At 38.4% G+C, this 18,009-nt stretch overlaps 1 protein-coding gene across 1 annotated transcript in view; it reads left to right on the top strand.

The window, feature by feature from the left end:
• The window catches only part of PDE11A (phosphodiesterase 11A), a gene marked incomplete at both ends in the record, with an annotated part of 193,273 nt that overhangs the window by 69,027 nt on the left and 106,237 nt on the right, over positions 1–18,009 (top strand). Inside the window, 2 exons of the mRNA XM_081340237.1 lie at positions 12,611–12,700; positions 17,030–17,170. Coding sequence (XP_081196363.1) covers positions 12,611–12,700; positions 17,030–17,170 — 231 coding nt within the window. The remainder of the gene's footprint in view (positions 1–12,610; positions 12,701–17,029; positions 17,171–18,009) is intronic.

Raw genomic sequence — 18,009 nt, 5'->3', positions numbered from 1 at the left:
CATGATCCAGCGTATGTTGGCAATTTGATCTCTAGTTCCTCTGCCTCTTCGAAATCCTGCCTGTACTTCTGGTAGTTCTCGATCCACATACTGCTGGAGTCTAGCTTGTAGGATTTTAAGCATAACTTTACTAGCATGAGAAATGAGTGCAATGGTGCGATAGTTTGAACATTCTTTGGCACTGCCTTTCTTTGGAATTGGAATGTAAACTGATCTTTTCCAATCCTGTGGCCACTGTTGAGTTTTCCAAATTTGCTGGCAAATTGAGTGTAGCACTTTTACTGCATCGTCTTTTAAGATTTTGAATAGCTCAGCTGGAATACTGTCACCTCCACTAGCTTTGTTGTTGCTCAGCTTTTCTAAGGCCCACTTCACTTCACATTCTAGGATGTCTGGCTCGAGGTCAGTGACCACCTCATTGTGATTATCAGGGACGTTAAGCTCATTCTTGTATAGTTCTTCTGTGTAATTTTGCCATCTCTTCTTAATCTCTTCTGCCTCTGTTAGGTCCCTGCCATTTTGGTCCTTTATCATGCCCATTTTTGCATTGAACGTTCCCTTCATCTCTCCAATTTTCTTGAAAAGATCTCTGGTCCTCCCTATTCTATTGTTTTCTTCTATTTCTTTGCACTGTTCATTTAAGAAGTCATTCTTATCTCTTCTAGCTATTCTCTGGAATTCTGCATTCAATTGGGCGTATCTTTCTTTTTCTCCCTTGCCTTTTGCTTCCCTCCTTTCCTCAGCTATTTGCAAAGCTTCCTCAGACAGCCATTTTGCTTTCTTGCATTTCTTTTTCTTTGGGATGGTTTTGGTTGCTACCTCTTGTACAATGTTGCGAACCTCTGTCCATAGTTCTTCAGGCACCCTGTCTATCAGATCTAATTCCTTAAATCTATTTGTCACCTCTACTGTATATTCAACAGGGATATGATTTAATTCATACCTGACTGGCCTAGTGCTTTTCCCTACTTTCTTCAGTTTAAGCTTAAACTTTGCAACAAGAAGCTCATGGTCTGAGCCACAGTCAGCTCCTGGTCTTGTTTTTATTGACTGTATAGAGCTTCTCCATCTTTGGCTGCAGAGTACATAGTCAATCTGATTTCTGTGTTGACCGTCTGGTGATGTCCATGTGTAGAGCCGTCTTTTGGGTTGTTGGAAAAGGGTGTTTGCTATGACCATCGTATTCTCTTGACAAAATTCTATCAGCCTGTGCCCTGCTTCATTTTGTACTCCAAGGCCAAACTTGCCTGTTATTCCGGTTATCTTTTGGCTTCCTACTTTAGCATTCCAATCCCCCATGATGATAAGGACATCATTTTTTGGTGTTAGTTCTATAAGGTGCTGTAGGGCTTCATAGAACCGGTCAATTTCATCCTCTTCAGCACCGGTGGTTGGGGCATAGACTTGGACTACTGTGATATTGAATGGTTTGCCTTGGATTCGAACTGAGATCATTCTGTCATTTTGAGGATTGTATCCCAGTATTGCTTTTCCTACTCTTTTATTGACTATGAAGGCTACTCCATTTCTTCTGAGGGATTCTTGCCCGCAGTAGTATACCTGATGGTCATCTGAATTAAATTCACCCATTCCTGTCCATTTTAGTTCGCTGATACCTAAGATGTCGATGTTCAGTCTTGTCATCTCTTGTTTGACCACGTTCAGCTTTCCTTGATTCATGGATCTTACATTCCAGGTTCCTATGGAGAAAAAATCTTTACAGCATCGGACTTTCCTTTCACTACCAGACATATCCACAGCTGAGCGTCCTTTCGGCTTTGGCCCAGTCGCTTCATTCTTTCTGGCGCTACTAGTACTAGCCCTCTGCTCTTCCCCAGTAGCATATTGGACGCCTTCCGACCTGAGGGGCTCATCTTCCAGCGTCATATCGTTTTGCCTTTTGGTACTGTCCATAGGGTTTTCATGGCAAAGATACTGGAGTGGGTTGCCATTTCCTTCTCCAGTGGATCACGTTTTGTCAGAACTCTCTGCTATGACCTGTCCGTCTTGGGTGGCCCTGCACGGCATAGCTCATAGCTTCATTGAATTACGCAAGCCCCTTCGCCACGACAAGGCAGTAATCCATGAAGGGGATTGTCATTGTTATTGCCCTCTAAATTACCAATTTTCTGCTATCTATGATTGCCTGTTACTAAAACACCAACACCCTAACATATAAGATATGCACCATTCATCACTGGCACGATCATGCCACACGTGCATCCAAATTTTATACTACAATTGTACATTTTTATACATCTCACATTTTATATCCCTTCATGGCATAATAATTTTATACCACTTCATGATATAATAATTTTTCCCAATGATTTATCTATTTATACATTATATATAGCTGCCTATCTTACAGAACATGACTCGCATTCAGTAAAAAAAATAAAAATGACACTAAAACACAAAAGCAATTTAAAAAATTAATATTATAATTAAAAAGTCAAGGAGAGAGCAACAAACGGTACTGGAGCTGCTTCAACAACTCACCAATCCCTTGGGGCCCTCAGACCTGATCACAAAGCCAGGTTTTCAGGCACTTGCAAAAGTTAATAGGAATGGAGCCAACCTTACCTCAGGGACAAGGATGTTCCATAAGGCAAAGGCAACAACAACAAAAAACCCTCTCCAGGGACCCGCCAGATGCTGCTCCTTATCAGATGGCTGTTGCAACATCCTTCTTCTTCCTGATGGACAGGCAAATGGAATTGGGATGAGGCAGTCCCTCAACTAATCCACCATCATTATCATCAACGTAACCCAAAAAATATCATTTGTTTCAACCGCTGTTTCATTTTTAAATATGCAACATAAGGCAGGCAGGCCTCTCTGCCTTAGGTTAAAATCAGAAGAAACAGGACATGGGAGAAGGAGTACGTGTAGTCCTCAACTTATGAGCACAATTGAGCCCAGAGTTTCTGTTGCTAAATGAGAACATTTTGTTAAGTGAATTTTGCCCCATTTTAGAATATTTCTTGCCACAGTTGTTAAGGATGAATCCCTGCAGTTGTTGAATTAGTAACCCAATTGTTAAGCCAATCTGGCTTCCCCATTGACTTTGCTTGTCAGAAGGTCACAAAAGGTCATCACATGACCCTGGTTTGCTGCAACCATCATCAGTATGAACCAGTTGCCAAGCATCTGAATTTTGATCACGTGATCATGGGGATGCTGCAAGGGTTTTAGTGTGAAAAGCAGTCATAAGTCACTTCTTTCACTGTTGTTGTAACTTTGAACTGTCACTAAATGGACTGTTGTAAGTCAAGGACTGCCTGTACTGCAAGAAATATATGAAGTCTAATGACAGCCTATTTTAGTGGAGTATAGGAAAATGTGAGAGGAAGTTTCTAATAAACAAAACAGTAATGTTTTACTAGTAGTCCTTGACTTACAGCAGTTCATTCAGTTACAACAGCATTGAAAAAAGCGAGTTACGATTGTTTTTCTCCCTTACGACCCTTGCAGCATCTCCATGGTCATGTGATCAAAATTTAAACACTTGGGAACTGACTCAAATTTATGGCAGTTGCAGTGTCCCGGGATTGGATAATCCCCTTTTGCTACCTTCTGACATGCAAAGTCAGTGGGAAAACCAGATTCATTTAACAACTATGGTACTAGCTTAACAACTGCAGTGATTCACTTAACAAACGTTGGTAGCCTGTAGTAAAAATTCACTTAACAAATGGACTCAGCAACAAAAATTATGGGCTCAACTGGGGTCGTAAGTCAAGGACTACCTGTATTCAATCAAGTTTCTGTTTGGTAGTAATAGCAGTAGCTCTTAGACTTATATACTGCTTCATGGTGCTTTACAGCCCTCTCTAAGCGGTTTACAGAGTCAGGCTATTGCCCCCAACAATCTGGGTCCTCATTTTACAGACCTCAGAAGGATGGAAGGTTGAGTCAGCCTTGAGCTGGTGAGACTCGAACTGCCAAACTGCTGGTATTTGGCAGTCAGCAGAATTAGCCTGCAATAATACATTGTAACCACTGCAACACCATGGCTTGGTAGGAAACATTTCCATCCTACTAGTTATTTTATCAGCTCCTTTGATAAGCTACGAATGGGCAGTTTGTCTTATCAGGAAAACAATCAGCCTGCACTTGCAGCAGGTATATAATTCAGGGCTTTAGAAGTCAAAAAACATGGTGCATTCCTGGGGGAGCAGTTCTTAACGCCTTCATATTCCACGGATCAATTACAAGCAAAAGAATGCCCCCCCCAAAAAAAAATCCTGTACACACTCCCTTTTTCCTTGTTCGGTGCTTATGTGATTGAAAGTTTCAGTCTTTCCTATTATGCATTAACTACGCCCACATACAAATCCTGGAGAAGCAATAACTTAGAAGCACATAAAAGGAAGCTAAGAAAGATTTATGCTCTCAAACTCCAGTGGCATTAGTAGCAGGTTTAAAAATAGACCTTGAAAAAAAATATTCATTACGAGACTTGTTTCAAAAAGACTTGAAAAATAATTCAGTGGTTATGATTCAAAATCATGGGGAGTAAAAGTTGTGCCAGATAATGTTTGAAATAGTAAAGCCATGCATCAGTTTAGATAGCAAAAGAATGGACCTTGATGCAACACGTGTTTCATGTGCAGGAACCAAATTTCCACTTGGGTTGCCATCGCTAGTGTAATGGGGTTAGCATGCCATTATAAGAATCTCCCTGATCTTGGTTCTCTGATTCAACACACCATCCTCGGTAACAGAAACATAGTTCTTTCTTCCAGTCAGTCCATACATAGATTCGAAAAAGGCATCTTGTATTTGTCGATCAGCTTCAACATTTCAAAATGCCTTGAGGCAAACCAATATTGTAAACTGTAGATTATTATACCAAAGGCATCCCAGAGAATTACTGAGAGCTTCTTAAGCATACTGATTCAAACCTGGCATTCTTACAAAATGACCCTTCAGGTGGTTCTGCCGTAGGGATTATGATCTCTGCATTCCTTCAACAGTCTCCTAAGGGGTTTTTTTTCCTGAATATCTTCCCGGCCCTTAAAATCTCAGGCAGGAGAGTTAAGGTAGAGATTTGAATGAAGAACACAAGCTGGCATAACACGTTAGCTAAGATGATAGGAATCAAGAGTTCTGATGAAATAGACGCAAAAAAGATTAATACGTTGCTGTTTATCTACAGGACTAGTGGACTTGAGTGTAAGACTCACAGGTGCAGGTTAAACAGTTGCCTTGGTGGCTTGAGAATCAAACTAGGGTTCTCCCTGGAGACATACATTTGTTGTGTGTTGATTTTATCAGAGGTCTTGATTATGAACATTGCCAGTAACACACAGTGCAGATGCCATAGAATAATGCAGTTTGGTTGAATGTTCACCTCTAACCACATTGCAATTGATTTCCAGCCTCTGGATTCTGGATTGAGGTGATCAGTGGATGGGTATTACTGTATGCAGCGGGCAAGTTTGGACAAGTATGAATTAGTTACAGAGAGAATATATTTATGAAGCACAAAAGAAGATTATTGAACGTATAAAAGAAAGAAAGGTAGAGCTGCTCTTTCAAATATTTGGAAGGGAGGGAACATGTAAGAAGGAAGCGTTACTTTCTCTGACTGTTGTATTGTTTACTGATAAGTTTAAGGATAGACTTAATAATCCTTTTTTTAAATCTAAAAATATTCCTAAATCCCCCAAAGATTAAATAGAAGACACAATAATTATAGCCCCTAGCAATATATAAGGCCTTAGCTGTCACTGGTAAACCTTAGAAATGTATTTCAGCATGTAATATATATTTTATGGTATGGCATAAAACTAAGAATGCCTTTTTCCATTATTCAACACTCTCTTCACTGCCAATATGATTGTGTAGTCCTCTGTAACGGCTTTGTAGTTGTTTTAGAAAGTCACAGGCTACTAAGCTTTGTAGATAAATCAAATTCTCAATAAGCATCTATTCTTCAATAGGTAAATAGCCTTTTTGTATCCCTAGAATTTCTCTTATATTAAAGTGTGCTTCTAAGCTTCCTATATTTGCTGCTGAACTGTACTTGCATACATTAATTCTGTACTGAATTATTTGTAGGAAATCATATAAAGAAAACAATGAGAAGTTACCTAACAAACATTAACAATTTCTGTACATTAACTTACATCTATTGACAATGTTTTTCAACACTTACATGGGGATAGATAAAATAATATATTTTAAAACAGAAACCTGTTTGTGCTTTGATTCTTGATATTACTGTATAGTAACTTCAATTCAAACCGTTGGAATTATTTGATTAAAAATGAGTTACTAGACTTGTGGTGAAAACTTTGATTTTAATAAATTTACCCCATTGGTAGCATAAAAGGTATTGTTTATAATTGTGTTTCCTTGGGGTCAGCTAAGATAAAAAAATAACATTGTAGAACTATCATTTCATTTTTAACCCATTCATTTACTTTCATGATCATGTTCTAAAATAAAAGTCACAAAAAAGAAAAATATCAAGTAAACCGCTAGAGTTGGAAGTTTTTGTTCTGGTAATTTACTTTCCAAATTAAATGATGAAGACTAAAGACACTAATATAAGGTCTCTCCCTTCCATTTCATTTGGAGATGACTCTAAGCAATTTGCACATCATATTTATAAAAATAAAATTAAAAAGTACAAATTTTAGATGAACAAGAATTATTATTGAATAACTTTTTAGTCTTTTTTGAGTATTATAAATGAAGGATAGAAAATAACCAAACTTTATCGTATATTTTATAATAATAATAATACTAACAACAATAACAATAATAATAATAATAGATTTAGAAGGGTCCTTGGAGGTCTTCTAGTCCAACCCCCTGCTCAGGCAGGAAACCCTATACCATTTCAGACAAATGGTTGTCCAGTCTCTTCTTAAAAACTTCCAGTGTTGGAGCATTCACCACTTCTGGAGGCAGGTTGTTCCACTGATAATTGTTCTAACTGTCAGGAAAATTCTCCTTAGTTCTAGGGTGCTTCTCTCCTTGATTAGTTTCCACCTGTTGCTTCTTGTCCTGCCTTCAGGTGCTTTGGAGAAAAGCAACCCCTGAGATATTTGAATTTGAATTTATTAAATTTATATGCCGCCCTTCTCCCTAAGGACTCAGGGCGGCTCAGAACAATAAAAGTTAAAAACATAAAATACAAAATTTAAAAAAGAATTAAACAATGAAGTAAATACATAACAATAGACCCAATAAAACCAAATTTAAAACTACAGTCCAGTCCAGGCCCAATTGTTGAAACATCCATGTCTTCAGGTCACGGTGGAAGGACCGAAGGTCAGGGGCCATCCGCAACTCCGGGGGCAGTTCGTTCCAGAGGGTCGGTGCACCCACAGATATTGGAAAACTGCTATCATGTCCCCCCTCGTCCTTCTCTTCATTAAACTAGACATACCCAATTCCAGCAACCGTTCCTTATATGTTTTATCCTCCAGTCCCCTGATCATCTTTGTTGCTCTTCTCTATACTCTTTCTAGAGTCTCAACATGTTTTTTACATCGTGATATCCAAAACTGGATGCAGTATTCCAAATATGGCCTTACCAAGACATTGTAAAGTGGTATTAACACTTTACGTGATCTTGATTCTATCCCTTTGTTAATACAGCCTAGCACTGTGTTGGCTTTTTTGGCAGCTGCAGCACACTGCTGGCTCATGTTTAAGTGATTGTCCTCTAGGACTCCGAGATCCCTTTCACAGTTACTACTACTGAGCAAGGTAGCACCTATGCTGTACTGTTTCATCAGTCACAAAATTTGAAGCCATCCTTTTCGAGGGAAAGAAGAGTCAAATCTCCTTCAAGTCAAGCCCTACTCTTTGTGACTTCACAGACATACTGTACAAGTAGTTTTCTTTTAAGAAATATAGAAGTGATTTGCCAGCTCTTTTTTCTTGATTGTTGTTGTTGTTGTTGTTTCCTAGTCTAGCATACAGCACTAGTATTTGTTGCAGGTCTCCTGTCCAAGCATTAACTGGACCCAGTATTGCTTAGTTTCTGAGCCCAGATAAAGTTGGTCACGTTGAGAGTCTTCTTTGGCAAACTATATCAAAGTATATAGTGTTTAATATATTGTGTGTCCATTGAGCACCTACTGATTTATTTGCAGAATTTCTTTCAGGGAGCGGACTATGATAACTTTGACATAGATATAAAAAATAAAATTATTTTGCTGCACATTTTTTTTCTATTAAGTTCCACTACATTGGCAGTGCATGAAGAAACTTAAACTAAAACTGCAATGTTCAGTTATTTTGAAAAGCTTCAATCATCAAAAGCAATCAGTGCAATCCTGTTGACTACCATTTGAACGAGCTGGGACTTATTGCATGCTAGTATCCATAAGGAAACATTTTTGATACAAAAGCATTAAAATTGTGACCTAATGGCATTGCTTAATAAAGTGTACAACTATGCATATCTTGAACGTTATGCAGTTTACAGTTTCATTTTCTGTATGGCAGTTTGTATTAACCTTCTGTGAAACTTCACCTAAAGACTGAAAATAAGCAGTGTAATCCTATACATCAAAAGGGACGCGGTGGCTCAGTGGGTTAGGACACTGAGCTTGTCGATCAGAAGGTCGGCAGTTTGGCGGGTCGAATCCCGAGTGCCGCGTAACAGAGTGAGCGCCTGTTACTCGTCCCAGCTTCTGCCCACCTAGCAGTTCGAAAGCACGTAAAAATGCAAGTAGAAAAATAGGGACCACTACGGTGGGAAGGTAACAGCGTTCTGTGCGCCTTTGGCGTCTAGTCATGCCGGCCACATGACCACGGAGACGTCCTCGGACAAGCGCTGGCTCTTCGGCTTTGAAACGGAGATGAGCACCGGCCCCTAGAGTCGGAAACGACTAGCACGCATGTGCGGGGGAACCTTTACCTTTACCTAATCCTATACATCAGAAATAAGCTTCTTTGATCCCCATTCTGATGTGACTTATTCCCACATAAGCACATATGTGATTTGCATCCTATAGTATTTACCTAGAAAAGTGTATTTACTTGATAAATACAGTAGCACATTAATCAAAAACATCTCAGGTAGCATTAAAAAATTCTTTTCCTGATTAAATATTATTCCTTTTCTTTAGAATAATATGTGTTTGGTATGCATCTCATTTTTTGCTGAACAAGTTCTGTTTTGCTCTGCTTTACTGGTGTTTATTAATAAAAAAAATCCATTCTGACCTGCTTTGCACTCAGAATTAGGTGTTCTTTTAACTGTTTAAAAACTCAATACAGTATAGGGGAAAGCTGGCCAAGAGACCTTCTCTTGGATCAATTACTTTTTGAGGTGTTGTTTTGGAGCACAGTGGCCTAACACAGGGGTTGGCAACCTTGGCTCTTTTATGACTCATGGACTTCAACTCCCAGAATTCCTGAGCCAGCCATGCTGAGGGGAAAGGGAGAAGTTTCCAAGCTGAGCCACGGTGGCTCAGGAATTCTGGGAGTTGAAGTCCACGAGTCATAAAAGAGCCAAAGTTGCCTACCCCTGGCCTAACATCTTATTTAAAGAAAATATAGTTAGTTGCAAAGTCAACCAGATGTTTAGACTGGACTTGGCATTTTTGTCTACCTATTGAGTCCTTCTCAAGGACCTGGTGCGATAGACAGATGTTATTTAATAATAAAGGTATCGTTGCAGGTTATAAGCTGTTTCAAGTAAAGCTGCCTTTTGCAACGGACTGATGGTGATTTTGTCAATGGAAATGATGCTTAAGTTGTGCTCAAGGTGTTTTAGGATTGCACCCAGTGCGCCTATCACAATTGGTACTATTTTTGCCTTCTTTTGCCACAATTATTCTGTTTGCAGATCTTCGTGTTCTGTGATTTTCTCTAGTTCTTTCTCTTTTATTCTGCTATATCCAAGTATAGCAATGTTCACTATCCAAAGATTTTTATCTTTCTTATCAACAATTGTTAAGTTTGGAGTGTTATGGGGCAGGTGCTCTCTTTCTGAATTCTAAAGTTCCCAGAGCCCATTGGTTTTTTTATTCTTTATTAGCTTGTCTTATTTCGTGGTTCCACCAGTTCTTGCTTGTAGGCAGATGGTATTTCTTGCTTGCAGGCAAAGTAATATTTCTTGCAAATATTCCAATACTCCATTGCTAGTACTTGGACATGCTGTTGTTTGTAATCAGTCTGTACAATATTCTTGCAACAGCTAACTAGGTGTTCCACTGTTTCTTCAGCTTCTCTGAAGAGACAACATTTGCTCTCTGTTGCTGCCCTCTCTATTCTGGCTTTATATGCATTTGTTTTAAGCCTTAAACTTTGCAGCCAGAATTAGCCCCTCTGTCTCTTTCTTCAAGTTTCCTACTCTTAACCATTGCCAGGTCTTGTTGTTTTCTTTGCCTATTGTTTTTTTTTAAATATACTAGCCATACAATCCTTTGCCTTGCCATGTCTTTTTTCTATTCTTCATTTGGTCTTTCTTATAGGCCAGTTTGATCTCTTTGGTATACACCACAGGTCTGCAACCCGCAGCACCGGAGCCGCATGCGGCTCTTTCAGCCGTCTCCTGCGGCTCCCAGTCTTCTGCTATGTGTAGTCAAAAAAAAAGTGGGACTAAAAAAGTTCAACCAATCAATTCAAATATGCAGGGTAGGTGCATATCTCGCCTTGGCTCCACTCTTCAGTCAAACCCTGTTCTGCGCATGTACGCGCATGTGCACACATTTTTTGCGGCTCCCAGTTTTTCCTTTTGTGAGGGAACCGGTTCCGAGTGGCTCTTTCACTGTTTCAGGTTGCTGACCCCTGGTATACACTAAGCCTTCTTGTGTACTAGCTTCAGTGCATCATTGTCCTTTGGATTTTATTTCAATGCCCTTTTTTCCTCTTCATTTGTCTGGTGTACTTGCAAAATTGCATTCCCACTTATTCTCAGTAAATAGACTCTGTCAGTGCCACTGCATGCATGAAGGGCATGGTTCATTGTGATTGTTTTTCTGGTCTTCCTATCCAGAGCTGCTAGTTCAGATTGAGTCCACTCCACTATGCTAGCTGTATATATGTTAATTGCCTTGATGGAATTTCCTGCACTGAGATTGGACTTTTAAGATCTTCTTCACTCTAATGATACATTCAGTACTTTTTTCTTGACTTCAATGCCTTTGATGTTGTCAGCCTGAAGGTTTTATTTTATTTTATGTTTTATTAAATTTATTGATTGATATTTATTGAACAGGTGTTCTTTGATCTCCTTATTCTTCAGCTTCTTCCCCCCCCCCCCAATGTGTACTAGCTTGCTCGCATCCAATCTTAGCACGCTGATCTAATTTTCTAACCTGATCTTCTGTTTTGTTGATTCACTGTTTGGCTTTTTTTTCTTGTTTGTTGATTTTGCATCCAAGATCTTCAGTTATAACTGCAGCAGTGTTCTATATCCCTTGGTTTGTTTATTCCAGTAAATTGATGCTTGTATTGATATTACAATATTGGCATCTTTTAATACTACTGTATTTGGGGTTTGGTTTCTTTCTTACCAGATTCAATTCAGGTAACCTTATTCTGTTGATTTTGTGCTGCTCTAGAAACTCACTTATTCTTCATTTAAGATCCTCTGTTTTTCTTCAAGAACTTTGTTCTTTTTGAGAAGGTAAAGGAGAAGGTGCCTGGTTTGAGAATGAGAATTCACTAGTGATGTTGGCTTCCTCTACTACTGATTCCCCCTTAGTTGTCTCTACTGTCTAAGCTACTTCTTGCAAAGCTTCAATTTCTTTGTCCTGGGTAGACCAATGATGTACTTCCAGTTCTACTTCTGTGAATATTTTATTTCATGGAATAAACTGATGTAGATCTGTTCTGTTACTTCAGAATCTGAATATTGTTCTTTCAAGAACTGATATATTCTTTCCAGATACCAACTTCTCATTGGACTTGATTTATAATAGCAAGTCATTATTTTTTTGTTTTCAGTCATTGTATAATTGTGGTAAGTAAGCAACTTTTTTCCAGTAGTCCTACAGCTGGTAGCCCTGGTTGCTCAGCTAACACTCATGAGTCTTGTAGCAGACTTGGCACCAGATGTCTAGGAACTCCTACACCTAGCATGGTTCTTATGGACCCATGACTTGTCTGGTATAAATTTCTGTAGGTTATGTCTCACCATATTGTTTATGGGAGAGACACTCTTTGTCTGGCTCCTCTGATGTGACCTGTCCATGATGGTTGAACCTCTGACATAGTTCTCATCTTCCTCAGAACATGCAAGCCCCACAACCACATCAAGATAACGCTTCACTGGGGGGTTAGGAGGGAATTTTGTACCATTACAATCTTGTCCTGGTGAATCATTGTCATAATTAAGAAACATCCTCTAGAAAACATCTGCAGAGTTGAATTGCAGTCTACAAAATTGGGTACAGGAAGAGCTGGGCCTGATTCTCCTTCCACGGTTTGTAGCAGTGAGTGTGTGTGTGTGGGGGGACTCCTTTTATCCAGGAACTCTAATTTTCACTCTGCAGAAAGCTGTAAGTAAGTTTGATGTCAGACTCTAGTTGATATTCTGATATATCTTTTCTGAAAATGAGATTGTGGATGCACATGTAATTTCAGGAAAAAAAAAAATTTGATGGCCTTGTCTTTTTCTGTGTGCTAGGTAATGGAAATGTACCTTCCCTTCTGTGGTATTGCCATATCTAATGCTCAATTGTTTGCTGCTTCCCGGAAGGAGTACGATAGAAGCAGAGTAAGTCAGAATAACAACAAGAATAACCATCATTAATATTATTTCATATGCCGTCTGTTTTACCATGTGATAAAAGATCAAGTCATGATTTGCATAACTATTTGCACTTTATAGTTTCAACAAAAATTAACATAATCAATATTATTCCTAATTTGTATTTATATTTATATTTTAATACTGCTATATTTATTTTTATCCAATGAAGTGGTGTGTGCAGTTCTTTAAATTCAGTTGGGGAAAAATGTTCTTTGAAACATACAGGAGCACAACTGTAGCACTCTGTTCAGCTTATTAAAGCAGCCATATTATTTTTTAAGATTGTGTGGTTGCCACAGAGAGATTTCTGCTACAGCCGCATGATCCTGAAAATAGATGTGGCTGCATCAGTAATGAGTTAGCATCTTCGTATACAATTTTCCTGGGAATAAACTGTGCTGAATGGTGGAATTTGCTTGTTTATAAATATGAATAGGTCTATAGAATATCTGCTTCCTATTTTCTCGTTCTTCTCCTTATACCCAAATGATGTGTGTATCTCCCTTATATTTTTATTTGCTAATATTTACAGCAATTTCTATTTCTATTATGCCAACACTTTTAAACTAAATAACAACTGATAACATTTGATAGAGATTTTATAGTGCATAACCTAAGACAATACAATATATACTCTGTCCAGAGAGTTTTGCTATTAAGAAATTGACTATAGCAGAAAGAAAAATTTTGGTCTTATTTTTTTGACATTTCAGCTTCCTTGATTTTCCCCTGTCTCTTTACCAGATGGGTGATATTTGTGAGCACAGTGGGAAGCAGGGAGAATAAGATGGGGGAGGGGGGAAGGCTTCTAAATGCTTTCCTCATGCATTTGCTTTCCTTTGCCTCATTTGTGAAATTTATGTGGATTCAGACAGTCATGTTCATCTCATTTAATCTTTCATTTTACCCCCCACTGCTGCTTGCTTTGTGTTTGTTTCCAAAAAATAAAAAGGAAAAAAGGAAAAAATTCCACAAAAGTAATGTTAGACAAGTTGAGTTGCGTGTATGCGTGCTCCGACCAGCCACTTGCATTGGCCAATTCCGAATAAGCCACAGCCTTGTGGTGGGCTCTGGCCCAGGGATTGGGGACCTCTGTTCTAGGGCACAAATGTACCAAAACCTGGCCTTGCATATTTTTCAGTGTAAATCTATCCTAGAAATTTGAATATTAAACCAAGTACCATTCTTTAGAAGGCTGTAAAGATGATACTAAAGAAGGCTGTTTGGAAGTGAATACCTATGACAAATCTCTATATACTCTGAAAGAACCCATAATGTAACTTTTGGCATTCTAGATATTGCTCAACTCTAGGAAGTAGTAAGGAACACTTGGAGATGTAGTTCAGAAACACATGTTATGCCTCAGGTTACATTTTCCTAGTGCAGTCAGGAATTTTTACATATTTTTTTCTTATCACTTTGTAAGGTTTTACACTTAGCCTCACAATTGCCCCAGCATTACTCAGAAGAGTAATTGCCCCAGTATTACTCAGAAGAAACTCCTGAGCTGAGGTTTCAGCAAGCAAACAACTTTTATTTTGATCAAAATAGAGTTGGGTGGCCACATCTCTCTTCGTGGCTGGTAGAGAGATGAAGGCAACAACCAGGAAAGATGTCTTCCACCTTTTATACCCCTTCAGAACAAAGAGATCTGGTCTTGGCACTAGGAACCAAAAGGTACAGAAAAATAATTCCTAGATGATGACTCATACACAGCAACCCAGGCTCCACCACAGCTCCTTTCCCCCCTCCCCTTACCATGCTCTTTTCATGTAAGCAATCCCCTGTACCTAAAGCGTGAAACATTTGCTTTTATATAACTAATTTCCCAGTGTAAAGCACCTACAAAGCTGCTTGCACATAAACAAAGATGATTACAAAGTATCACTACTAATATCAATATTACTAACATCAACCTTAAGCATAATAAAATCCCTTCAACTTTGTCCATGCTCAAATCTAGCAGTCAGGTAGTGTATAAATTAAATAATAAATAAATATATAAATCTTGAATTACACTTGCCTTGGAGCAATGTTTTGTTCTCTCTTAGGGCCCTTTCCAACTTTTACAAATTTTGGAGGACCCCTCCCTAAAATCTCTTGTTTGCATGGGTTATATTTTTGCCATATTTACCATATTAAATATCTCGTGATCTTTTGGTGGGATTTTAATATGGTATTATTTTTTTTAACATAGGGTAGCAAATAATTGGTTTTGATTTTATTTTGCTTAGAGAGTGTTGGGGGACCTTCCCCAGGGCTCCTAGTACCACACTACCCTAGAGAAATAAGAAAACGATATCTTATTCTGTGGAAACAGCTTTTAAAAAATAGTTATGTTGATATATTGCTGACATATATTTTTGTGAAATAGAATCCACTGAACCACAACTGACTACTGAGAATAACATTTTGTCTTTTAAGTAGTGGACTTTAAAACACAAGAGTTTATATAATAAATCTACTAGGCATTAAAATGCGTTTTTTAAATTTCTAGTTTGCTAAAAGTTCATGCTCCTAATACCTAGAATTTAATTTATTTCTTCTTCAACCTACAAGTTGTCCTGTGTGATCATAAAATCATGGTAGAAAGTTATCGGTGTGTTGACTTTTTTTTCTATGCATTAGGAAAACATGAGGAAAGAGAGGCTTTTATTTTCCTTGGACATACCATTTTGAAAATTGTATATCTCCTATATAATAATGAAATCACAAATTTTTAAAAAGGAACATCCAGAAATTTTCTTTGTTCACTTGTGTGACATATCTCATCCTTTTTGCAGTCCTTAGTCCCTCCAAATGTATCAAGTGCAGAACATGAATCCTAAAAGTTTATTCATCTGCCCAGTCACTTCCATTTATATTAGTTCACCAATTTTTCCCTTTCATATAGTAGTTGGCAGTTCTGGGCCCAATCCTATCCTTGAAAGTACCCCAGAAGGGGAAAAAAACAGGATTAGAGAATTTTCCTCTGCCGCTCCTAGCAGTTTTAGCATCTTTCTGTAAAAAAATCTTTGCAGTTCTTCAACTGGTGATTGCCCACTTCTGCCTTAATTACTGCAGTATGAATAAGAGTAGAAAACAGCATCTGTACACTGTTCTGTATTCACACTGGGTTGTGGAAATGTTTGCATACTCCTTGTTTTCTACAGCACTCTTAAATGAAATAAATCCCATGTAAAATGCATGGTATTGGTTTGCCTGAAATCTATTCAGCTTCACTACCATAATTATCAAGGCTATAATTCTGTTTGAGAAAACGTTTCTTTTTTCACATAATTACTTTGAAACATGCAGAAAAGCTATTCTGGGCTTTTTTCTTGTTCTTTACTAATACTTTTCAAGATCACTTAATATCTAGTTTATCTCAAAAATTTAGCAGACTGCCACTGAGAATTAATCTGTTATGTTATAATTTCCCTTATGAAACACCTAAATTAGACACTACAATCTGAAGCTAAGTAGGTGTGAGATTAATTAATGCTTTGCAACTTTACTTTCAAATTGCCATGAAAAAAAAATATGATTTCATGTTCGGCACAAGGTCACAGAGGTTTAGATCAAACTTGCTTGATTATAGGGACCAGATTATTGTTTTTATATTATTATTATTATTATTATTATTATTATTATTATTATTATTATTATTATTATTTTCTTGGAATCATTATGATATGTCGAAATATGTTTGCTAGTTCTTACAGAAAGCTAATATTCCCTAGAACAGGGGTGTCAAACTCACCCCGTCATGTGACGTGTCGCGACATGTGACTTTTTCTGCATTCCTGGAGCTGGGGTGGGTGCGGCCTCCACATGATGCAACTGGCCCATGGGCTGACAGTTTGATGCCCTGCCCTAGAACATTCCCTAGTCCAGGGGTACGCAACCTTGGCTCTTTTATAACGTGTGGACTTCAACTCCCAGAATTCCTTAGCCAGCCATGCTGGCTCAGGAATTCTGGGAGTTGAAGTCCACGTGTCATAAAAGAGCCAAGGTTCCTGAGCCGACAGTTTGACACCCTGCCCTAGAACATTCCCTAGTCAGAAATAGTTTAATCAATAGTTTAAATATATTCAAGCCTCTTACAAGGAAGCTAAACTGAGAACATTCCATATGTACATGTCCTGGTACATATGGAATGGCTGTGCATCTATGTTTAATTTGCAAGTAGCCAGTATTCCAGAGTGTTAGTAACTGATTCTTTTCACAGCTCTTTTTTTTGAAATATTACCCAATCATTTATTCATTACTTTTGGAAACCAATTGTGATTGATTTCCATCCCATGTGTGAAGGCCTTGCTGGAGGTGGTTAATGATCTCTTTGAAGAACAGACAGACCTGGAGAAAATTGTGAAAAAAATTATGCATCGAGCTCAGACTCTACTCAAATGTGAACGTTGCTTGGTATTGCTTCTTGACGACATTGAATCGCCAGTAAGTAGATATTTCACATTTTGGAAAGTGTATTTTATATAAGTGTCATGATGTTTGCATGTATTTAGTCAGCATGTACTCAGTAGAAAGTTTAAAATTTGTACAGTGTTAAGTTTTTGGTTGACTAAGCTGAAAGAGGTAACTGCAAAGCTAGTATGGTGGAACAATCATGAACAATTGGATACTCAAGTCACCTGGTATTGCTGAGAGAAAAGCCTGAGTGGAATGGGAGTGTAGACTCCTGAACTCAACTCTTCTTTATACAGTAACATTCCTATTTCATAGGAAAAAGGGAAATGGGTTGTTAAGAAATATGATGAACAAACAAACAAACAAATATTCATCAGAAGGAGAAGTGGAATGAAGCGTTGCTCATTTTCTATTATACAGTTTAGGTTTTGGGGGTGTATTCACTTAGCCCACCAACTAATCTTTATTCTTTCCTCCACTCACCTTTAAATCTGGGAAAATGATAAGTCCAAGAGAGGACTGAATGTACACTTCCAGCCCTTCTATAATGTTAAAGTAGAGAAAAAGATTAGCTTCTTATCATATACTTGGTGGTATTTGCTGAAGCCTATCTTTTTACAAACATTTTTGAAGGCATTGTAGCTAATTATTCAACCTGTTAGACCAGAGATCCCCAAACTATGGGCTGTAGCCCACTACTGGGTTGTGGCCTCTTGGCCACCATGCCGCATGAGTGGCTGGCCAGTGCGTGTGTGCTCACCCCTCCTTGCGCCAGTGCTAGTCGAGCTGCGAGCCTTGTGCTGGGGCTAGCCGAGCGGCGAGTCTCGCACTGGCAGTAGCCCCATTTGTGGAGTGCGCGTGCTTACAGC

This window comes from Vipera berus (genome assembly GCF_964194415.1).
Source record: "Vipera berus genome assembly, chromosome: 1".
NCBI lineage: Eukaryota > Metazoa > Chordata > Lepidosauria > Squamata > Viperidae > Vipera > Vipera berus.
Note: the sequence above shows the minus strand (reverse complement) of the source record. Positions and strands in the feature narration are given on the sequence as shown.